Source organism: Cynocephalus volans, chromosome 3 (assembly GCF_027409185.1).
Source record: "Cynocephalus volans isolate mCynVol1 chromosome 3, mCynVol1.pri, whole genome shotgun sequence".
NCBI classification, from domain to species: Eukaryota; Metazoa; Chordata; class Mammalia; order Dermoptera; family Cynocephalidae; genus Cynocephalus; species Cynocephalus volans.
Genome location: NC_084462.1, coordinates 86,409,225 through 86,434,335, shown reverse-complemented (window position 1 = coordinate 86,434,335; position 25,111 = coordinate 86,409,225). Strand labels below are relative to the sequence as shown.

General features: G+C 41.1%; 2 protein-coding genes across 2 annotated transcripts in view; both read right to left on the bottom strand.

The window, feature by feature from the left end:
• GNB5 (G protein subunit beta 5) overlaps nucleotides 1-3,545 on the bottom strand; it is a 39,725-nt gene extending 36,180 nt beyond the window's left edge. The window contains exon 1 of the mRNA XM_063091356.1: nucleotides 3,420-3,545. Coding sequence (XP_062947426.1) covers nucleotides 3,420-3,545 — 126 coding nt within the window. The remainder of the gene's footprint in view (nucleotides 1-3,419) is intronic.
• Nucleotides 3,546-11,117: 7,572 nt separating this feature from the next.
• The window catches only part of MYO5C (myosin VC), a 91,612-nt gene continuing 77,618 nt past the window's right edge, over nucleotides 11,118-25,111 (bottom strand). The window contains exons 38-42 of the mRNA XM_063090049.1: nucleotides 23,398-23,548; nucleotides 22,438-22,720; nucleotides 12,997-13,171; nucleotides 12,418-12,498; nucleotides 11,118-11,270 (exon numbers count right to left, since the gene is read on the bottom strand). Of these exons, the coding sequence (XP_062946119.1) occupies nucleotides 11,118-11,270; nucleotides 12,418-12,498; nucleotides 12,997-13,171; nucleotides 22,438-22,720; nucleotides 23,398-23,548 (843 nt within the window). The remainder of the gene's footprint in view (nucleotides 11,271-12,417; nucleotides 12,499-12,996; nucleotides 13,172-22,437; nucleotides 22,721-23,397; nucleotides 23,549-25,111) is intronic.

Below are 25,111 nucleotides of genomic sequence, written 5' to 3'. Positions count from 1 at the left end.
CCCTGGCTGCAGAGTGGACAAGAGAGGCGAGGGCGATGAGGCTCGGCCCGGCCTGACTCCAGGTAGTTCTGGTGCTCTCCCAACAACGAACCGGAAACTTTCTTCCTTTGTTGACTTAAATATCCGAAAAAAAAACTGCTTCTGGCTTCTAAGGAGCTCTGGGGTCTCTGCGGCATTAGGAGGCCCACCTTTAGTTTTGTTATTTCTTTCTTCACTCGGGAATTAGGTCCCTGGCCTGGGGCAGCAAAAGGAGGTGGAGGTGGGTCAGACCCGGGGTCGTGTCCCTTTTGAGGCCGCTTCCTCCTCTTGAGAATGAAGAGTTGCTACATACAGTTCTCTCAAGGACGCAAATTTAGTGACTTGTGGCAGACTCAAGCGTCCCCTTTCCCTCATCGCCTGATTCTCAGGCACTATTCTAAGTGCTTTAATGAATAACTCGTTTAATCCTCACAGGACTCACTCTGAATGGGTACTATTATCCCCATTTTACAGATGAGGAAACTGAGGCACAGAAAGGCTCAGTAATCAGGGAAAAGCAGGATTTGGACTGAGGTAGTCTGCCTTCAACACACCTCTGGACTTGTGTGATGACCCAACCCCAGCCTTGGTCCTTTCTGTGTGACCTTGCATGTGTTTGTGTGCAGAATGGGAAGGCAGATCAAGATCACAAGTTCTGGAGCGAACACGGCCAAGCAGAATCTTGAGCGCTGTCCCCACCTTCTTTGTACCCCATCCCTCCCTGAGGAACTCAGCCTCTCCTTGCTGTCCTGGGCCCTTTCTGTTAGGAAAGTTGTTAGGAATCTATACTAATGTATACGTAGCTGTCTTGCAGGTTAGATTCTGAGATCCTTGGTTTCCTTATCTGGAAAATCTACTTCATAGTATCTACTTGCTAGGGTTGTTATGAGAATGAAGATAATGTGAATGAAAACTCTTAGCAGTCTTCACCATACGTAGCAGATGCTTACTGACTGCCAGTTCCCCTCTCCCTGCTATTAATACAGGTTTATTCATCATACATCCTCAGCCTTTAGCATAATACTGGTATATGGTAGGTGCCGAGTTAAGGCTAGTTTATTAAATGACTGTATAAAACAGAATATGTAAAATATATAAATATTTGTAGTTAAAAATAAAAAATATAAATATATAAATGTTTTATATACATATGACTATATGAGTATATATGAAATTTTTAAAATAAGCAAATATATTACATCTGTTTCAGAGGTCGAAGAGCAAAAGGTTAAGAACACAGGCCATATCTAGATGCGACTGCCTGGGGTCAAACCCCAGCTCTGCTCTGTGGCCTGGGCTCAGGCTCTGTGTCTCAGGCTCCTTATCTGCAAATGGGGGGTAGCACCTTCATCCGACCATGTAAAGCATTCAGAGCATTGTGTGGCACACAATATCTTCTCGTTATTATGACTGAGGCTACCTGGTACACTTGAGCAGTTCACATGAAGTAATTTAAATGAGACGCTAGCGACGGGGGATACTTCTCAAGGGCCATCTTAGGAGGCCCAGGCAAGGCAGCATCCTCTCGTCACCTCAGCCCAGCGCCTCTTGGACAATTGTGGGATTCATATGCGTGGCTCAGAGTCTGCCTGTCTGTGGAGACCTGGGGTAGGTGGTGCTTCACACTGCTGTAAACCCTCCCTCCTCTAGGGGTTCTTTATGTAAAATAACCCCCAAACATCCTCCAATCTGGAAAGTCTACTGTCGAGAGATGAGGCCATGTATCTTTCAATGGCCAGGCAGTTTGCAAAATGTCCTACTGTACTTTGGTGTTAAGTCCTTTTTAGCAGTGAGGAAGCTGGAGATAAAAATTGAGGTCAGCTACATTTCAGCAGTGGTCGAGATTACAGGGTCACCCCCATTCATGAAAAGGATCCACTGGGGATCTGTGTCTACATAACCCCAAACACTTGGATGAAAAGTCAGCTGTCAGCCACTGGATGTCTCCTCAGCCAAAGGACGCTGACTATTTGGGAACCCCTGAGTGCCTGTGGTGGAGACAGCCAGACTCGAAGTCTGGAATTCTATGCTCCTACCCACAGAGGAGTTATGTGAAAAAAAAGAGTTAGATTAATAAATAGCAGGAGGGTGGAGCCCTAGAAAGCAGGCTTGTTTTGAGAACTAAATGTCCTCAGTTTTACAGTTTGCAAAGCCACATTTGAAACAAAATGTTCTGTAGCTAGAAGCCGACTTACACCAAGCCTAAAGAGTTATCAAAATTGCTACGCAGGGCTGGCCAGTTAGCTCAGTTGGTAGACCACGGCATTAGAACACTAGGGTCAGTGTTCTTTTCCCCGTACTGGCCAGCTGCCCCAAAACAAACAACCAAAATTACTCTGCTGTACCAAAGCCTTTTTATGTCACTCTGGGCTGTGTACTTGCTATTTGCTTTATGGGAATAATTTTTTAATGTAATCACTGTGAGGGGTTATAATGGAACCAGGAGGATAAAAAATGCCTTTCCTTTTCAGATGGATAAAATACAAAAGTCATCTTTCCTCACTTTAATATATGAGATTTTGTTTTGTTTTGTTTGTTTTTTTTCAATGTGTTGATAATGTGAGATTTCCAGTTGGGCTTTTCGGAAAGAGTGCTTTACCGCTTTTTACCAAGTGGGGCTCTGCTGAGCTGCACTGTGGTGTGCAGCTTTGCAAATCTTCTGAGATAGGACTAATTCCTAGGGTTTCAGCGATGTTGTGGGCATTTTTACTGCAATTTCTGAAGTCTGTGCATAGCCACTTCTGATAAGTACTTGGTTTTGTGTGCTTTGAAAAATGCCAGGATTGTGTTCGGTTCCTAGCTCTTGCTGAAGGCTCTGGCCCAAGGAACACTTTTTGAGCTTAATTGTGCTCCATACTGAGGCCCTGTATGGTTCAATCTTCAATCCAGCTGTACCCACGTACAGCTGGGACAGGGTCCTTGAAAAAGTGCTCCCAGACTGGTTATTTGCCAGAGTCTCTTTTGTTTGCTTGCCAAGCAGACTGGGAGAAAACAGAAGAAAACGGCATTAGCCCTAAGAAATAGTAATAGCTAAAACACTCATTTAGTACTTCCTGTGCTTGGGTACTGTTTTAAATACTTTAGCAAACAAACCCATTTGATCCTCACAAAACCCTATGGTATAGATGCTATTAGTATTCCTATTTTACAGATAGGAAAACAAGCTTCAGGAGGGAGGTGAGAACTGTTGGCACACACCTATCTATCAACATAGGATTTGAACCCAGGCAGTCAGAGTCCACACTGAGAACCCCCATGCTATACTGCCTCACCAGGCCCAGGCATACTGAAACGTATATATTGCATAAACTGGTTCTATGGCAACTCATCTGTCACAGTGCTCTCATTAGACATTATCTGAAGAACGGTAACTACTTAAAATTATAAAAAGTGGCACTTACAATTTCTGCACACATTGAACAGTAGCTGAGTTGTTGTGATTTCTTGAAAACTGGTCTCAGAGCCCTTTGTTTGAAACATTTGTCACAGGAGCCAAATACATTAACTAGAAAGGTCTGATCACACATCTTTTACCTAAGATGAAGCTGGAAAAAAAAAAAGTGGGGTGTGAGAAAAGCCAACCGTTTTCTAAAACGTCTTCCTTTTATCACGGTAGTTGCTCAGACCTCTACATGTGGGATAAAGAATATGCAGTTAATTTGTAACCCTCGATTTATTACAACACGCTGGGTCAACACAACTCATTTATTGAATCAGTGAGAATGCGTCCGACCATAGGTTTTCTGAACTTAACACGTTTAAAGCAGCTTCCAGTCACGCTTGATCTTTGCAGCACAGTATCAATTCCGTGGGGTTTCACAATGGAAAACATTGTTGTAATGGACACTATAATTTAAAACTTTTAAAAACATTCCTCTGTTTGGGGTGAACAAAAGGAGTAACGGAGTAAAGACACGAGTCAGCAAATGGCGAAGTGTGACCTAACCAAAGCCATGAGGCCAAGTACGTGTGGTGTTGGTTCCCTGCAAGGCAGGCAACCCACTTATTAAACATTTGACGGCCAAAGACCGAGGGTCCCTGGTGTTCACGCAGAAGTCAAAAGTCAGGCCCAGGCCACTGAAGGGAGGGCAGACTTGAGGAAGCAAAACCATCTAGTGGCTGAAAGTGCCGGCTCTGGCTGCTGGATCCTGCCCATTCCTGAGGCTGGTTACTTGACGTCTCTGAAGCTGTTTTCTAATCTGGCAAATGGAGATCTTAAAACCCACATCATACGGTTGTCAGAGGAATCACAAGAAACAGTGCATAAAGCACTTAGCTCAAGGTGGAAATGTAGCGAGTGCACCATGGAGGTCATGCTGCCCTGTGAGTGGCAGTGATTGCAGGAGCAGTGGCAGCCTGAGGAAGGAGGGGCAGGGCAGGGCTGCAGCTGGGGACACTAGGAGGAGCCAGAGGAGTCCACGGCGGCAGTTCTGCAGGCTCGGTGAGGGCCTGGACTGGAGCAGTGCAGTGAGATTGACCCGGACTGCGCTTAGGAGGGAGGCAAGGAAGCTGGACTCGGCCACTTGAGGGGTCGAGGAGAGGGAGGTATGTACAACATGGCCTAAGCTTCTGCTTGGGAGACTGAGGGTTATGGTGCCATGGCCGGAGATGGAGGATGAGGAAGTTAAGGAGGAAAGGAACAGCCGTCTTAGCCCCGTCAATTTAATAGGTATTCCACAGAGTGAGCCACATTAAGATTCAAAGAAATGACTGTCACCCTGAGTGTAGAGATGTTTTGGGGCGCTGGTCTGAACATTTCAACCGAGTCAAATTTGTCAGGGATGTGTCTGTAGGGGAGGTGGCAGTGGAGACACTTCTGAGAGGGAACATCTGCCATGCAGAGGTCACCATGGGGCTGGAGAGACAGGGGAGCTCATGCGTTAGGCTCAGCTCCCATAGCAAAGGGGCAGCCGGCACAGTTCCTGAGAACTCTAGGTGACAAAGGAGCAGAGGGCATCCCTTAGGGACAATGGATCACATGGAAACCAGCTACTGAGTCCCACCCCAGCTACTAGGGGTGCTTGGCCCTAGCCTCTCACAACCACCCAGGGAGGGCGCAGGACATCTATGTTACAGCTGAGGATTGCAGAGGGCTTAAATGCGTTCAAGTCAGCGGTGGAGCCTGCGTCTGTATGTAGTGGGACTCCACAGCCCTTATCGTGGAGCTAGCATGGTTAAGCTGCTCGGCTTTGTCACAAAATGTGAGTTAGAACTGCAACAGGACCTGCCCACCAAAGCCTGGGACTTGGGAAATGTTGTCCCTTATTCTCCAGTCCGGCAAAGGTGGCCAGTAACAAGGTCAGGCTGAGGACTCCGAGTAATAGCATTAGGACGGTCAGCCCTGGGTTTTAAACAAGAGAGCAAAGTCGTTCAAGTGGATTATTCCAGCATTTGTGCTTCTAGAAGTAGGTCAGAGAGAGAACGGACAGCAGGAAAACCAACTCAGTTAAGAGATTGTTATCATGTTCTAGAGAAGAGGAAATGAGCTCTGGACAGAGTAGCAGTACAGGAATAGAAGGGAGAGGAACCCAAACGACCAAGTAAAGAGGGACTAGAAGGATGGCTGGGAGTCATGGGAGATAAGGAAAAAGAGAAGTAGAAAAAATTGCCAATATCCCAGATCTGGATAGAGACATTGTTTTTCTTCTTAGACTGAATTTTAAATTTTTTCAAATTATAAAAGCTGCTTATAATGTCCATTATAAATAATTGGAAACAGGATATAAAAGGAAAAATAATCACCTACACACCCTATACCAACAAATGGCTGACTTGTTAGTGTTTTGTTTTCTTCTAGCATCTTCATAAGCATATATGTGTGTACTTTTTAAAAAATTGGGATTATTTGCCATACAATTTTCAAGTTTATTTTTTTGCTTAATAGTGTTTTTATCTTCACCTCACTGCATGTTTTTGGAAAACAACATTTTTTAATGGAGACTACAATTTTTGAGTTATATCAGTCTTTGGTCATATCACAGCAAGCGTTTTAGACCTGGTTAGTTAAACATGGGCAAGCTACAAACTAAATTTAAAGTATTTTTAAACTATACTATAAATGTTATACATGTTCATTCTAGAAAGTCTGGAAAAATCAAAAAGGTATAAGGAAGAATATAATCACCTATAATCCCATCTCCTAGAAAGATTTCACATTTTGGCGGATGCAAGAATAGATTTTTTTTTTTTTTTGTCTTTTTCATGACCGGTACTCAGCCAGTGAGTGCACTGGCCATTCCTATATAGGATCCGAACCCGCGTCGGGAGCGTCGCTGCGCTCCCAGCGCCACACTCTCCTGAGTGTGCCACGGGGTCGGCCCACAAGAATAGATTTTTAAGATGATTGCGGTCATACTGTTTATGTATAGTTTATATTTCTATATTTTGATCTTTTTCATTTAGTATTTATATCATGATCTAAATTTAATTTTAGTACATTCTATTATACTTGTCAATAATCCTTTTTATGATGAGGGAATTTTTCATAGCTAGAGCAAACTCTTCAATGAGCCTTTTGACAAGAAAAAGATAAAATGCCCCCAGTTTAACAAGTTTTGACATGAAGTTGCTCTGCAGTAGAAGTTCACAGAAACTTCTTAGGCCTTCCCCTAATAATCTTTTATGCCAAGCACAAAATGTCTTTGATGTCTGTTTTACCTAAATACATGGTGTAAAGATTACTAAACAAATACATGTTTATTTTGAAAACAATCAATACCAAAGATTAGAAAGTCAAAAATGAAAGTACCCATCAACTCCCTGCAGTCCCACTCCCCATATTTAGTTTGGTGTTTATTCATCCAGACTTTTCGGGCACAAACACATAGATACAGCTTTGTTAGTTATGCAAATGGGGCTGTTTAACTACTTGCTTTTTTCATCTAACTTATTCTGTTAATACTTATAGATCTTCTTTTTTGTTTTTTGTAATAGCTTCAGTATTATTCTATACCATGGAGTGTTATAATTTATTTAACCAACCTCCTACTTTTGGGTGTAAAGGGTATATCCAGGTTTTACTTTTAAAATAACATTTCGGTAACTCAGTTACAGATGGGCAAAAGAGCCCTCATACATTGCTGGTGGGAATGTGAAATGGGGTACCCGTACAGTGATGCGGCTGTGGAAAAATAGTTTGGCAGTTACGCAAAAAGTTAAATTATAGAGTTGTTACCACAGGACCCAGGAATTTCACTTCTATGCATATACTCAGGATAACTGAAAATGTATTTCACATAAAAACTTATATATTAAGTTTGTATTAGCATTATTATTAGCTCCAAAGTAGAAACAACTCAAGTGTCCACCAACTGATGAATGGATAAACAAAATGTGGTATATCCATACAGCAGGCTGTTACTGGGCAATAAAAAAGAATGAAGTTCTGTACAAGCTACAACATGGACCAACCTTGAAAACATTATCCATGAAAGGAGCCAGACACAAAAGGCCATAGATTGCATGATTTCATTTATACGAAATGTCCAGGACAGACAAATCCACAGAGACAGAAAGTAGATTAGTGGTTGCTGGGGGTAGGGGGCTGGTTGCTTAACAGGATTGAGGTTTCTCTTTGGGGGTAATGGAAATGCTCTGGAATTAGACAATGGTGAAGGTTGCATCCTTATAAATATATTAAAAACCACTGCAATATGCATTTTTATTTTTATTTTAATTTAATTTTATTTTTTAAAAAAGATGACCAGTAAGGGGATCTTAACCCTTGACTTGGTGTTGTCAGCACCACGCTCTGCCAAGTCAGCTAACCGGCCATCCCTATATAGGATCTGAACCCATGGCCTTGGTGTTATCAGCACCACACTCTCCCAAGTGAGTCATGGGCTGGCCCTGCAATATGCATTTTTAAATAGGTGAGTTTTATGTGGTGAGCATTATATCGCAATGAAAATTATTTTTAAAGTGGACAAAAGACTTGAACAGGCACTTCACAAGTGATGATATTCATATGATCAATAAACATCTAAAAAGGTGCTCAACAGCATTAGTCATCAAAGAAATGCAAATTAACAACCACATTGTGATACCACTACTTACCCACTGGAATACCTAAAATTAAAAAGACTGCAATGCTGGACAAGGATGTGGAGAACTGGAAGTGTCTTTCCTTGCAGGTGGGAGTATAAATTGGTACAATCACTTTGGAAAACTGGTTGTTGGTAGGACTGTACGTATATTCTATGACCCAGCAGTTCTACACCTGGATATATACTCAACAGAAATGAATGCTTATTGCCTCAAAAAACAAAACAAAACCATGAATAACAATGTCATAGCTTCATTCATAATTACCCCAAACTGGGAAAACCCAAATGTTCACCAAGAGTAGACTAGGTAAATTGTGATATGTTTATACAATAAAAAAGAATAAACTGCTGATAAACACAAAATAATGTGAATGTATCTCACAGACTTACTATAAAATGTTCAGTGTCAAAAACCTTTTTATTCCATAAACTGCACTGTGAAGCTTACGTTGTCATGTAAAGTATCACCTGCAGCAACTTTTAAAACTCATTAAATTGTTTTAAAGATGCCTAAGTTTTTTCCTGATGCCAATACTAATATATTTAAAAAACAAAATGCCTTTTTATTATTTCAAAATAAATTAACATGAATTGTAGAAAAATTAGAATTCACAGATTAACAGCAGCAAAAAACCCTTACTCGTGCTCCCATCTCGCAGAAAGACCCATTAACACTTCGGCATGTACACATCTGACACTTTTCTGAGCATTTAAGAAAGCCCGAGTATTCTAATTAAATGTTAACACAAACGTACCTTCCACAGAGGGAACACTTGTCGTGGAGGAGCAGAAAGGCAAGAAGTTGGAGCTGCAGGTGTGAACAGCTCACAGCTCACAGCTCACATCTAAGCTCCTTATCTGGGCATTACAGCTCAGCCTGCTTGGTGCCTCCCCACCGGCAGGGCAACCACTGCCATTTGCATCACCCACTCACCCCTGGAGGCTTCTGCCCATCCATGCTGCCAGGTCCTCTCATAATCCCCATGGACCACTTCTTGGGCCCAGTTCTCCGCCTTTTGCAGGAGGTAGAGTTTGGCAGGTTTGAGCTCTGTGAATCCAGACCTACTCCACTGAGCAAAACTAACATTCACCCATGATTCCATGTTATCAGCACCTCTCAATTTTGGCCACCCTTCTCATCTTCTGCTTTGTAGAACTGATCGAGACTGTGAGGTGAGCGCCTCCTTCTCCCCACTTCTCCATGCATAAACTCCACAGCCTACACAGGTCTCCTTGTCCCCAAATAAAATTACTCTTTCCCATGGCACCCTCCCCTGCCCCAATCCCTGCCACCTCCGGTAGGACTTTGCTCCTTCAGTTCTCTCCCTTCTCACCAGCATGAAGATGAGTGCAGGGATGAGTGTGATGTGGTACCCGCCCCCAGGAGCTCACAGGCCCACAGGGGAAACGGGCAACGTTGCTCCCAGCCCGGGGTAAGTGCTGTAAAGTAGGCGTGAACCCTGAGTTATGGGAGCTGAAAAGGAAGAGTGACGCGCCTCCTGGTGTGAGGAAGGTCTGGAAAGGGCACTGAGGCCATGATTGAGGATCAGAAACCTAGCCAACTCTCGGCCAAGCAGCCCTCATTCTGATGCGGTCTGAGAGCCCCGTGGAGACACAGCCTAGGCAGCACTTAAGACATCTTTACTTCCTCTCTAAACATTTTTACCTATTTTTAATGAGATATTATGAATCAGTAAAGATTCTAGCATCTATAAGTACAACCCTTAAGAAAGGCATAAAACGTGTGCACTTAAGAGACATGTAATCTCCTGGCAATGAAAAGAATCTGACCCAATTCATTCAAGGTAATTTATTTTATTGATAGAAGTATTACAAAGTTCTGCTTTTCACTTTTTCTTATACGATGTATTGAAATAAACTAAACACAATCATTTATAATATGAAAAGACATTATTGCCTAGTAGTGGGGTGATGTTGCTTCATCATCATGTATTATTCCCACTCCCAAGACATATGTCTGTATTCTAGAACCAAAGCTATTGCCTGTGACTGTCAGAAGCAGAAGGGGGCTGGTGTTCTGGGGGTGGTGCAGAAAAGTGAGGGGTCCTCAGGCCATAGGCTAGGAGTGCTCATCAAATGACATTTTATGCTACGAAAGGAAGAAACAAGGAGGTTTGGGGGGACAAGGAATAGCCAGCTCCATAAAAACTTAGAAAATACAGACTTCTCAAAAGGAGGAACAGACATAATTCTTCAGTTACTTTCATGAGAAAATTAAAAAATAAATATATTGGAATGTGGATTAGATAGAGAAAATCATTTGGGTTGCCTTTTAGAACTTAGTAATAAAAGATATTAAACAATGAAAAATTATGGTGACTATGTTGGCAGATAAAATTTAAAGAAATGTTCTTTCAGAAGAAAAAATGGTAAATGGCATGGCAATTAAGCTTTAATAATATATTAGTTTTAAATAGATATATACATAAACATACTTCATGATTCATTTCAGTTTGAATATTCTCTTAAAAATTAGAGGGGTCTGAAATAAGAAATTTTTTTTTATGCAGGGGCACTTTTAGTAAAAAGAGTCAATGAACCAACACCCTCCCCACTCCGAAGCAGGCATGGGGCAAGACGACCTCGTGGCAGGCCCTGGTGGCCAAAGGGCATTATTTTCTGGAAGACTCAGCCCTGGAACCCACTTGTGGCTTCATCAATATACCTGGGCTTCACATGAACCTTAGAGAACTTGGGAGCCACTGTATCCCCAGATCTCACTCCCTCTGAGTAGAGCCCTGTCACAAGATAGGATAGACTAAGAGGCCCCTGGAAGAAAACATAAGCCTTCCACAAATTCCAAATAAAAGCCAGCTGGGATTGCAAAGCTAAACAGGGCCTTTCCAATGACAGCTGGTGTGTGTTAATTCTTACCAAATTACAGTGGCAGCACCATCTCCGTAAGAGAGGATGTGGCCCAGTTGGGAGAGCTCTGTTTTCTTCCTTAAATCACATTCCAAGCATTTCCAGTTCCAATTAATAAGCCACATTCATGTAGGTTTTGAGGAAAAAGTGCATTGACTTTTCCTCCTGCTATAATCTATTGAGAAAGCCTAGCTTAAAACTGCTGGGGATCTGGATCATTTCCAGAGCATACGGAGAGGGGGTAAAAGGAAACGTGACTTGAAAGAGATATTTGGTATCCAACATCAACTGTGATGAATCCTCCCGGTTATTTAGGAGAGCCTGAAATTAGAACCAAATGAAAAATGAATAATGAAACCAGTGCATTCTGCTTTACTGCTATCTGGAAGTCAAGAGTAAGGAAAACACAACAACTCCATCTCTGGTGAAGAACGCCTTTCAAAATCATGTGAGATGACACATGTACAAGGACTTTTAACAGCACAGTTCCAAGGTGAAATAGTCTTTCCAGGGCTTCCAGATCAGTTCTAATGAACACTTACTTGCTCTGTTTCACTTCAGAAGTTAATTTCCCACAGGATGGACTGTTGTAAATCTGTTTTCTATTCTTATCTATTCTCATGACATAATTCTAAGCCCAAACATGACTAGATTTCAGGTATTACATTTTTACTGAACCCATCTTTCATCTTCATTCAGTGGTTTATAAACTTTTTTGGTCTCAGAACCCCTTTAAATTATTTAAGACTCCAAAGAGCTTTTGTGTATATGGGTATGACTATTGATATTTACCATATTAGTAATTAAAAACACTTAAAAAATATTTATTCATTCATTAAAATGATTATCCCAATACATGTTAAATATCATTTTCCAATACAAAACAAATTTAGTGAGAAGTGGTATTGTTTTATATTTTTGTAAATCTCTTTAATGTCTGACTTAATGAAAGACATATAAGATATAAGATATCAGATCTGCCTCTGCTTCCAATCTGTTGTGATGTGTTATTTTAGTTGAAGTATGTATATAAAATCCTGCCTCACACAGATATGTACTCGGAAAAAGGAAGAACCCCGAAAAGGGTCTCAACGACTCCCGGGATCCTTGAACCAAACTTTGAGATTTGCTGCCCTAGTTCATTAGGGGAGACACTTTAGGGATTATATAAGGCGAATGGACACATGGGTCACCCTGTTGCATTCAGCCTCTGTCCACTTGCATGTTACTCCAGGATGGATAAGAAACAAGACATGCTGATGTGAGTCATGGTTTTGGTGTTTTTATTCCCTTCCCACCAGGACTAAATGGATTCTAAAAACTGGGAGAATTTGACAGGGAAAAACTCCTGCTGCCTTTGAGCTGGGCGCACACTGAGTAATGTACTTTAATCCTGGGTTTCTATAATGTTAATTAAATATCAATACTTATGTGGTAAAATTAAAAGGCACATCCTTAAGGATCTCACCTGTACTTTGCGAACAAAGGATGGAGTCACTCTTTTCTCGAAGTCATCTATAGGTGTGTATGAATTAAGGATCTTTATGATCTGCAAACATAACATGGTGTTAGACCATGGAAAAGAGCAATTCTGTCCATGAAATAATGGTTCCAGTGGTTTGGGAACCGTTGGTAAACACAGGTAATTCTTTTATACTGTAATTTTGCTTAGGAACTATGTTTTATCTATTTATAAGAAAAGAGAAAACAAGGGAAGAAGAACATGGAAGGAAGCAAGGACAAATCACATAGTTAGACAACGGTCAGAGAACTCGCCCATTCCAGACTCCCCACCTCTCATTTGCCCACCCTAGTCACATAAACATCTGTGAGTTTAGTGGGCAGGAAACGCATCATTTACATTTTTGTGTTTTTCAGGCTGAGGGTTTGTATTTAATAAATACCTATTAGATACACGGATGGGATAACTATGCTCCCCAGAGAACAGGGTCAGATGTGCCCGCAGCTGGCTAAGCCAGGAAGGGCAATGCCAATCATACTGATCTGTCAGCAAAGATCCAGGGAGACAGCAAGCAAGCCTGGTCACCTGCACAGCAGACAGGGAGGTGCAGCATTCATAGATCTCCTTGGCATCACTGTCTGTGGTCTTCTTGACCTGAAGCAACCAGGCTGCCTGAGAGAGGGGCTCCAAAGTTTCCTTGGCTAAGCTATTTTGTAAATTCTTATCTTTAAGCCATTCTTCTAAGTAGCTGATGTTGCACCTGAAGTGAAAACCAGAGGAAAAAACACTTTAGGGAAGAGTGCCAAATCCCCCAGTGTGTCCCAAGAGGATAACAGAGTTTGCAGAGAACCTTAGGACCATGGTGCAGCAGTTTCTCATTTGTAACATGAAGGGCTTGGGCCAGATGATCAGCTCTCATGATCCATGGTTCTAAGGATCATAGTGGTCTAGGGTGAGGGGCTATAATAACAGCTATGTACTTGGTGGAAAATCTGAGCAAAGAATAGCGATTGCTATTAATTTACAAAGTAGAGTTTTGAAAATTTATTAAAGGAAAAAAGTGACACTTGAAGAGAAGACTTACATAGGTATAAAAAATCAATTTCTTTTCCTGAATTGGCAAAGATTTTCAATTGGTAGAAGGCTTTCTTTCAGTAGACTGGGGTTTTTAATTTTTGTTCTTGTCACTAATTATCACAGGTTTATGGGTTAAGAGGCGTGGAATTTTTAGTCCCACCAATCCACTGCATGAACTTGGGAAGTCAATCAACCTCTTTGCATACAATGAAAGGGCTGAGAACTCTCACATATTGCTAGTGGGAATGTAAAATGGTAAAGCTGCTGTAAAAACAGTTCGGTAGTTTTTCAAAATTAAACATAGAGTTACCATGTGACTCAGCAATTCCACTCCTCGATATATACTCAAGAGAACTGAAAACATGTCCACACAAAAACTTGTAACAAATGTTCACAGCAGCATTATTTCTAATAGTCCCCAAAGTGAAAACAACCCAAATACCTATCAGGTAAACAAACTGTGGTATATATCTATGCAATGGGATATTGTCCAGCAATAAAAAGGAATGAGGTGCTGATATCTATTATATGGATGAACCTCTAAAACATTATGCTAAGTGAAAGAAGCCATTTGCAAAAAACAACGTATTTTATGATTCCATTTATTTTAAAAATGTACAGAATAAGCAAATTTATGGAGAAAGAAAATATATTAGTGGTTGCCTAGGCTGGGGGTACAGAGTTGGGGGTGGGGTGGGATGTGGGTGGGGGATGAGAGTGGCTGCTAATGGGTATAAGATTTCTTTTTTGGAGTGATAGAAATGTTCTAAAATTACATTATGATGATGATTGCACACCTGCAAATATTCATGGGTGAACTTCATGGTATGTAAATTATATTTCAACGAAGCTGCTAAAAAAAAATTGTGTGGAACTAGGTGATCTCTAAAGTCAGTCCCAGCTCTGACCTTCCAGATTAGCAACTCCCCATAGGGGACTCCTTCCTGGTTGTAACACTGGGGCAGTCATGCTGAATTAACGTATTCCATAGGGATGTAATGAGTGCAAGTCACCTCTCTTGTCCTAGTCCCCCATCCCCCCTTTTTTTTTGTATTGTTACTTTTGTCTCATTAGTTTGAGATCTTATTACTTTCAGTTTTTATTGCAATAGATTCCTAATGGGCCTCCCATCTCACCTCTTCTAACCTACCCTATTCAGTCCTATCACAGTCCTCTCTAAATCTGAACTTCGACATGTTAATTCTCCCATTCACGAACGTGTGGTGGAGCTCCAGTTCTCAGTGAGAGTGCATGGGGCAGCTGTTTGAGGACTCTGAAAAGTAAACTGCACTGGGTGTACTGGGAAGATGGCCAGAGACAAGAGAACCTTCCTCCCCAATTGGAGGAGTTGTGACTTGGGAGGATGGGGTGAAGCCCACTGCTTTTTATCTCTCTCTGCCCACCCACCACTTGGCCCCAAGAGGGAGACAACTGTAGGAAGTCCACCGCAGAGCAAGTTAAGTAAAATTCCAGTTATCTGACTGAAGGACTGAAAAGGGGATCCCCAGAGAACCAGAAAGCACCAGGGATATGGTGGAGAGAAGGGGACTTGGGAATGCTTGGGAAAGTGGCTCCTTAAAGCAACTTATGAACCCGTGGGCTCACCCATGACCCTGTGCACGGATCTGATCCTAAGCAGCACACGTAAGATTTGTGAACTCAACTATGGGAAGGCCAACACCCCATTCCAGACTGGCCATTGTGTGTTACACACAGGACAGAATCAAATCATACCACAAAGGCTTTGAAAACTGAACTGATCTGGGAACCACATACAAAGTGGTTGGTTAGGACTTGCAGTGTGAACCCAAGTGGATTGTTGACCACAATTATAGAAATATCAACATTCTCCATAGGATTTAAAGACCCAGAGTCTTACAACACAATATTAAAAATGACCAGGATACAACAATTTAAAATTACTTGGCATATGAATAACCAGGAAAATCTCAACTCTTATTAAACAAGACAATAACAGATGTCATCCCCGAGACAACACAGATATTGGAATTGCCTGACAAAGTCTTAAGGAAGCTATCATAAAATGCTCCAAAAAGTAAATACAAACTTCCTTGAAATGAATGGAAAGATAGAAAGTCTCAGAAAAGAAATAGAAGATATAAACAAGAATCAAATGGAAATTTTAGAACTGAGAAAGATGGTAATAGAAATAAAAGAACTCACTGAATGGACTCAATGGCAGAATAGAGATGCCAGAGGAAAGAGTCAGTGAACTTGAAGGGATCAATAGAAATGATCTGATCTGAGCATCAGAGAGCAAACCTGAGAAAAAGGAACAGAACTTTAGAGACCTTGGGACAATAATGAAAGGTCTAACATTTGTGTTATTGGAGTTCCAGAGGAGAGGAGAAAGAGTATGAAGCAGACAAAAAATGTGAAGAAATAATGCCTTGAAAACATCCCATATTGAGCAGAGGGTACAAACCTACAGATTTATGAAGCTCAGGGACACCCAAATAGGCTAAACCCAAAGAAACCCACATCCAGACACATCATAATCAAACCGGAAAACTAAAGACATAGAAAAAAATCTTGAAAGCAATCAGAGAAAAACTGTGCATTACCTGTAGATGAACAATAATTCAAATGACTATGGATTTTTCATCAGAAACCACCGAAGTGATACAAAAAGTGAAACAACATTTTTAAAGTGATGAAAGAAAAGAACTGTTGACCCAGAATTCTATATCTTGCAAAAATATCTTTCAGGAATGAAGGTAAAATGAAGACTTTTTAGATGAAAGAAAACTAAGAGAATTTATCGCCAGCAAACCTACTCTAAAAGGATTACTAAAAGAATTTCTTTGGACAGAAGGGAAATTATATCAAAATGAGACTTGAAAAAACTGATACTTGGAACATTAGGAGAAGAAGGAGCATTAGAAATGGTAAATATCGGGGCAGGTATAATAGACTATTTTCTCCTATTGAGTTCTTTAAAATATGTTTCATAGTTTAAAACAAAACGTATAACATTGTCTGGTAGAGTTTTTGATATACACCAAAATACATCACCATCATCAACATCCATAAGACAACTATAACATAAAGTGGGGAGAGTAAAGGGGACTGTGTGATGGCAGGATTTCCACATTCCACTTGATGTGGTAAATAGATTGTGAAAAGTGAAGTACGCATTCTTGAATCCCTAGAGCCACCACTAAAAATATATTTAAAGAGATATGGCAAGAACACAATTTATAAATTAGAAAGGTGTACTAAAAAATATTTGAATAACACAAAAGGAAGCAGAAAAGGAAACGACAGAAACAAAAACCAGAAGGAGGATATCAGTCAAGATGGTGGAACAGACTGTCCCCAGTGTCACTCTTTTCCACAAATCAAGCAACTAACAGCTATTAAAAAGTAACGACAGCCAAGCTGGGGCTGCTAGAGATCAGGGGAAGAGGGGAGAGAGACCTGCAGAGTACATGAAGGCGGGAGAAACCACATTGAGAGAAAGAAAGAACTGCTCGGACTGTTTTGAGCCCTGGCTGCTTCCAGGCTGACCCTGGTGAGTGCAAGGAGCAGGAGCTGGCAAAAGCTGCAGCTGTGCCCTTTGGATTAAATTGCTTGGAGGCTGCAAGGGGGGAAGAAGATCTTGGTGGCCCCCAGGCCAGCAAGACTACTAACAGGGTTTCCATGGGCCCACTAGGAGGAGCCACAACAACTGAAAGAAAGGAGCCACTCAGAGGCCAGTGAGTCATCACAAGGAACCAATGCACAGCCTGTCACATGGGAAGTTTTTGGAGCATGGTCAGTATGGGAGACAGGCCCACTGGCAGAACACTGAGGCACAGCAAAGACTGCTGATCTGCCCCCCAATCAGTGTAGGACCACTCAGTGGAGACTGGTCAGGAATATAGAACTGTAGGGAGTGCAGGTTGCTGAAAAGACTCAGGCACAGACCAGAGTTTCTACACAACTCACGAGACCTGGAAGTACCTATAAAGTCAACCATTAAAACTTGAGCTTCACAAAAAGCCTTCCCCAGGGAATCAGCAGCAAAGCAACAATTTAGCTCAACCACAGCGCTCAAGTGCTGGTCCCCACAGGAAGTTCTGCCATTTTAGAAGTAAGCAAAGAATAACAAATTAGTTCCAGTGCAGTTTAAGTGGTAGGAACAGCAAATAATCCAACACAGAACTGGAAGAAAAAGCAAAATATCCACAGACCAGAGACAAAGTTTGACATTAACTAATTAAGGTCTCACATCACCAAAGAACACCTATAAAACCTAGAAGGACCAGAAGTCCCCTGGGCTACTAAGCCAGGTAGGAGGGGAGGGAAGGGGGCCTCAGCCATGCCCCCTGACACCTGCAACCAGTCCCAAGGGTGGGGGCCAAGGGCCTCAGGCATGCACACTGACAACCACAGTAGCCAGCAATGACCACTGAGCCACCGCAGGAAGTGCTCTGGGCTCTCCTGAGCTGGGGGGGGTGGGGGGGCTGAGGGCCTCAACCATGCCCCCCTGACATCCACAACCAGCCCAGCAATGACCACTGAGCTGCCACAGGAAGCGCCCTGGGCTCCCGAGCTGGAGAAGTGGGGAGAAGGTGGGCAAGGGCTTCAGCCAAACCTCTCTGACATCTGCACCCAGTTCAGCAATGACTGGGCCACTGCTGGAAGCCCTCTGGCCTCCCATGCAGGAATGAGGGAGGTGCCACAGCCCTCAACTCTGCCCCTCCTCTTTCCTCCTCCTTCCAGCCTATTTCCTTTCTCTTTGCCCTCTTCTCTTCCACCCTAGCTGCCCCACAACAACGTCATGAATGTAAAAAAATATATATTAATAAATAAGCTTAAAAATAAATAAATAAACAAAAACCCAAAAAAGAGAAGGAATAGAAAATAATAAAATGGTAAACCTAAATCAATATATAACAATAATTAGATTAAAATGGTCTAAACATCCCAAGTAAGAAACAGGTTGACCGATTAGATTAAAAAAAAACCAAGTATATACTGCCTACAAGAAACTCACTTCAAAAATAACATAGGTAGGTTAAACGTAAAAGGATGGAAAAAGATATACCATGAAAACACTAATCAAAAGAATAGGGAGTGGCTACATTAATTTCAGGAAAGGAACACTTCAGGGAAGAGAAAATTACCCGGGAGGAATAAAGAGGGACACTACATGATGATAGGAGAGTCAATTCACTGAGAAGATGTAACAATTCTTAATATGTATGCATCTAACAATAGAACTTCAAAATACATAAAGCAAAAACTAACAGATTCAAAGAATGAACAAATCCATAATTATAGCTGGAGACTTCAACACTTCTCTTAATTAACAGAACTAGTAGAAAATCAGCAAGGACATGAAACTGAACACATTCATCAACAAACTGGTCTGACAATTATAGAACATCCTACCCAACTACAGCAGAATACACATTCCTTTCAATTAAGTGTGGACCATTCGCAAAAATAGACCATATTCTGGGTCATAAAAGTAAATTTTAATAAATTTAAAAGAATTAAAATACAAAAAGACTTTTTGTTTTGGTGGCTGGCCAGTGCAGGGATTGAATCCTGGACGTTGGTGTTATCAACACCACACTCTAACCAACTGAGGTGACCAGCCAGCCCCCCCCAAATTTTTTTTAACTGTAAAAATATTTAGAGTTTTTTATTTAAAAAATAAAACTGGGAAAGTCCTGGGCAAAATGGGATGGTTAGTTACTCTAGTATATCTATCGCATGTTTCAACTTGCATGCCCCTTCAGATATTTTTTGTGGTTATAAAAACATATAACATAAAATTTATCGTCTTAATCATTTTTAAGTTATAGTACAGTAGCGTTAACTATATGCACATCTCATCTTGCAAAACTGAAACTCCGTACCCATTGAACAACTCCTCTTCTCCCTCTCCCCTCAGTCTGTAGGAACCATTATTCTATTTCTGTTTCTAAGAGTTCAACTGACAAAGTATGTTCTGTGACCATAAGGGAACTAAACTAAATATCCATAACAGAAAGATAACAAGAAAGAGTCCAAACACTTGGAAATTAAACAACCCACTTCTAAATAATCCATGGGTCCAAGAGTAAGCCTCAAAAGGAAATTAGAATATATTTTGAACTGAACAGAAGTGAGAATACAACATATCAAAGTTTGTGGGATAGAGCTAAAATAATGCTTAGAGGGAAATTTATAGCATTAAATGCTTACGTTAGAAAAGAAGAAAGGTCTCAAAGTCAATCATCAAAGCTTCTACTTTAAGAAACTAGAAAAGCAGAGCAAAATAAATCCAAAGTAAGAAGAAATAAAATAATAAACACAATATCAGAAATCAATTAAATTAACAAGAAAGAGAAAAATCAATGAAACCAGAGATTGTTTCTTAGAAAAGATCAATTAATATTGATAAACCTGTAGCAAGACTGACTTGATAAAAGTGTAGCAAGGAAAAAAGGAGACACAGATTACCAATATCAGGAATGGAAAAGGGTATATCACTACAAATCCTGCAGAAATTAAAAAGGTTAACAAGGAAACATCATAAACAATTCTGTGTACATAAACTCAACAACTTAGATGAAATGCACCAATTCCTCGAAAACCACAAACTGCCAAAGCTCACCTAAGGTAAAATATATAACCTGAACAGTCCTACAACTATTATAGAAATTGAACTTATACTTTAAAGTCCTTTGAGAAAGAAGGAAATGTGTGGTGGCCGCCGCTGCTGAGAGACTAGTGCACGCATATCTCAGCCTGGCCTTCCACTCTTCCTCTGACCAATCTTTCTAGGTTCCCTTCGCTCCTGGTGTGCTCCATTCTAAGCGGGCTGTTCTTACTCTGCCTTTACTTTTCTTTCACTTCAGCCTGTGCTCATTCCTCTAATTCTTGGTCTGTTGAAATCCCACGTGTCCTTCAAGACCCAAATCAATGCCTTTCATATTCCCCAGATTTCTCACATCAGAAGGAAATGTATTCACCTGGGCCACGTTATCCTAGTTTCTAATAGAACTGTCTCCATGAGCCCTGCCTGGGCTTCTGTTGAAGATCACTGGGCAAACTAATCACAGTGACATTTGCTGTAAAAATGCTATTGTAGCGATTGTGAGATGCAGTTCCACATGAGGCATTATTTTTATAATTCATGACGAGGAATAAAAAAAGAACTAGATACTAGGAAAATCTTTATATCTTCCTAGGAACTGGTCTGCTTCACCATACCCAATAAAACCAAACCAACTGTTCTGTCTCACCATACCCAATAAAGCTGATCATGTTTGCTTTTTGTCCTGGCAGCAGGAAAGCCCAGACCCAGTTTTCAAGCTCCTCTGTCCACTGACTATACTTTTCTTTTCATTGGTCCTGGTTTTCTACTTGTGTTCCTGTTTTACTATTTTGATGCTCATATTTTCATTGTAAAGCCACCTCAAGTCTTTTGTAGGCCTTGTTTATGGCAGGAACTTAAAAAATATCTAAATGAATGCCTCTAAAACGCACATGCTTCTCAGAGCAAAGCACTGTAAAGCCTTCACTTCTCTGATGGTCACTTTCAGTTGGTGGAAGGAAAAAAGTACTAAGCACTTAAGGGGCAAACATCTGCTTGTCCTTAAAGAAGTTATTCTAAGACCTAGAGTCATGCATCTCCCTCGTGTCCTTACTCAGTCTTGGGCAACCTACTGATGGAGTGAGAGTTGAGTTTAGCAAAGGCTTTGATGGCACCTTTAGATTAATGACTTTACTTTAAATAGAGCTGAAACCTACCTCAGAGGGCTATTGGGCATCTGCTCAGAGCTTGTGAAACAAACAGAACTGTTTCCTTTTTCCATGAAGAGAGAGAGAGCCTCAGAGGCCAGTCCTTCTGAATATTCCTTCATATCTGAAAACCACAACCCGCTGTCACAGAAATTTGCCAGCCTAGTTTGTGGGGGTGGCCAACTCCAAGTTTCACTAATGCTAAAAAGGTACAATGGATGCCTCACACTTATTTCTTGGCTTAAGATATTTTCTTTGTCACCTTCCCTTACATTGTTACCATCACCACCACCGCAGGCTCTCATATCACTCACAGGTATCAAATTCTTGCACATATTGTAAGAATCTTAAATATCTACCCTATATTATGTGATTCCTAATCACTCAATCAGTGTTAGTTCATACAGTAGCTCAGAGTCCATGTTTCCTCAATTTAGAGGTAAAGAGTTCACAACTGTGGATTACTGTGTCTTCAGGATGAACTCCAAATGCCTTAGCGTGGCATTCCAGACATTCCCAGTCTGGGTCCAACCTACCTCTTTACCTCGGTCCTGCTGCTCCCCAAACAAACCTCTGCTTATTCTAAATAAAGCCTGAGCAGGCGTCAGTCCTTACTCAGTCCCATCACTACGCCTTCACCCACTTCCCCTGCCTGGAACATTCTTCCCCCTTTTCTTTATCACTCAACATACAACTCTCTGGCTTCTCCAGCTTTTCGGTCCACAATAATCTCTCTTCTCTGAAGCATTTTGTGCACCACTTTTTTGTGACTTAATCATAGTTGCTTCCAATTGTTATTTAGCTGTTTTGAACTTCTCAAAGGCAGGGATCATATCGACTTTTCCTGTGTTTCCTGTGATCTCTGCCTGACGGTGCTATTTGTAGAGAAGGTAGTCAATACTGGTTGAGTGAGTGTATGATAACCATAGAGGGCCAGACTGTAAAATACACAATTACTTGTTCTCAGCTACAGCCACCAGGCAAGAGCATCAAGTTAGCGTGGTGTGACTTGATGGGCATAGAGGCTGGCCATCAGATGGCCAACATCTCCGAGGAGCTGAGAGTCATCTTGCATGTGCCCTCAGCATATGGCCCATGTGGGGGTCTGATGGAGCAGCAGGGTGGGTCAGGCATGTGCAGCCTCAACTTTAAGAGCATTCTTTCCGGCCAGCCTCTCTGGGGGAAGTGGCGGTTTATGGGTTTTACCTTATCTGCATCCCTTTTCTGCAGGAGCACATGTCCTTGCGCAGGAAGAGGCTGTTCAGTGTGACAGCCCCAATCAGGAAGAAGAGTTGCTTCACAGCCTGCCTCACGAGCTCAGGGTCCAGGCCATTCTGGCACATGGTACTATAGAAGTAGCTCAGCTGCTGCAGGACGGAGGTCATCGTGTAGGCATCAGTGTCGTCTATGCTGGACGACCGCTTCCGGAAGCCTGTGGGCTTCAGGCCAGAAATGCCCTGCAGACTCTCATACTCTAGCATGCCTGGCACTGCAGAGAAAGATGCAAGCTCTAAATGCACACACAGAGGCATACCCAGAGAACATTTCCCACTGCTCTCATGCATCTGTTTTAGGAGAGGGGACATTTACTACAAGAGTCGGTGGATGTAGCTGCAGTAGAGAAAGCAAAAGAATCAAGGCTTTGGGAGCACTGGGGTGTTCGTGTTGGGGGATGGATGGCTGTTTCGAACAGGGCAGAAGCTCCTCTTCTAGGCTTGCAGCAGCTCTTCTTTTGACTTCACTGGAAAGAGCTGGTTAGCACGATCATTCATGGTCTGGAACCATTTAGAGTCTAAGGCATTCAAATTTCAGAAAACTGAGGAAAGTATACAAGAATTTGAATGGGACTTTAGGATTTCAAAAATACTTGGCTAAGACCCAGGAACAGCCACATAAGAAGTACCACATAAATAGGAGTAGAAGAAGTTTTCCCAAGTTTTTCCTTCGGGATGAACCATCCTTACAGAAAGAAAACTAAGTATGTACTATAATTTATAGAATAATTTTAAGCAAGCAAAGAATTAAAAGGTGGACATTTACATAATTGTATTTTCTTGGCTTTTTAAACTATGTTACTTGTAATCACACATTCCACACACTAACCTTATGTTTTAAAAAGTCTTGATGTTACTATAAATATTTTTTGGTCATCAGTTCTCTTCTTACCTATTATTGGTTGGAGATTATTTTCCATTACAACAATAAACTGATGATATATTCGTATAGCCACATCACTAAGAATCTGTCTGTATTCTGAAAGGTCAAAATTGTTCAAGCAGTTCTTATTCTGACGTGGATTGTTATGCTTCATGAATTCCTGAAAGCAATTTAAACATATAAATATTAGAAAAATGTGGACATGTAGGAAATTAAAATACTATCTATACTAATGATATTGCAACCAGCTTCTATAACCCCTGCATCTTAAAAATTAATGTGTGATTTGTATCAAATGAGTTGATATTTGGGGTAGCATTTATTTCCTACAAGAAAAAAATAGCACTGACTTCCTGTACAATCTCAATGTGTCATACTCTCACTGCACTGCAGACTCTCCTACAAATATTTGCCCCCAGAGCCTATAGAGTAAGTGGAAAACAACTCCCATGGAAGCGCATAGAAAAACTGCAGAGCACTCAAGGAAACAAACTGCTGTAAGGGGTCAGTAGATGCAATAAATGAGATTCACAACCTTATAATTATAAAGTAGACCAATCCAAAATATTTTTAAATGTGCATTATGGACTGAATGTTTGTGTCCCCCCCCCCCCAATTCAGATGTTGGAGCTCTAACCCCCCCAGTGTAGCTGTATTTGGAGATGGGACCTCTAAGGAAGTAATCAAGGTTAAATGAGGTCATAAGGGTAGGGCCCTGATCTGATAGGATTAGTATCCTTACAAGAAGAGACATAGGAGAGAGCTTGTGCTCTCTCCCCCTCACCCAGTGCACCCAGGAAAGGTCATATGAGGACACAGGGAGTAGATGGCCATCTGCAAGCCAGGAACAGACCATGCTGGCACCCTGATCTCAGACGTCTAGCCTCCATAACTGTGAGAAAATAAATTTCTGTTGGTTAAGCCACCTAGTCTGTGGTATTTTGTTATAGTAGCCTGAGCAAACTAATACGATATGTTAAACACTTTCAAAGAGATGGAAAGGAAAAAAACAAAACAAAACATTAAGAATAGGACATTATGATAAGGGGCAGAGGTGAAAAAGAATTGTAGAAATTTTAGAAATAAAAATACAGTAACTGAAAAAACACTGGGGCAGGGAAAAGAATGTTCTAGACATGACTGAAGGGGGCAAAGAAAGGATCATAAAATAAATAGTACTGAATGACATCCTCTTCCATTAATGTTTCACAGATGCTAGTTTGCTTTAAATGGACTGGTCTGTGCCTCCTCCTGCTTTAGTATTGCTTTTAGTCAGAGGTTGGATTTCCTTTACTTATTTCTCCTTTTGTTCTACAGTATTAGTCAGATTACTTTTATATTTTATTTAACCTTCTCCCCATTGGGACAACTGACTATCCATATGGAAAAAGATATGAGATCATTACCTTGCCTATCAACTTGGGGTAGATAAATAATCATATCGATTTTGGATAGGTAAAAACATAATTGTGAATTCTAAATGTGAACTATAAAAGTTTAGAAGTAAGAGAATATCTTTATAATCTCAGAGAAGGGAGGAATTTCTCAAGCAAGACACAAAGACACAGATCATAAAAGAACAGGATTGATAGATTTAAGCATATCAAAATTCAAAAATTGTATGTGACAAAGGACTCCATAAAGAAAATTAGAAGACAAGCTACAATCTATCTGTAATATGTAGATAACTCCTACAAATCAATAAGAAAAAAATCAACACTAA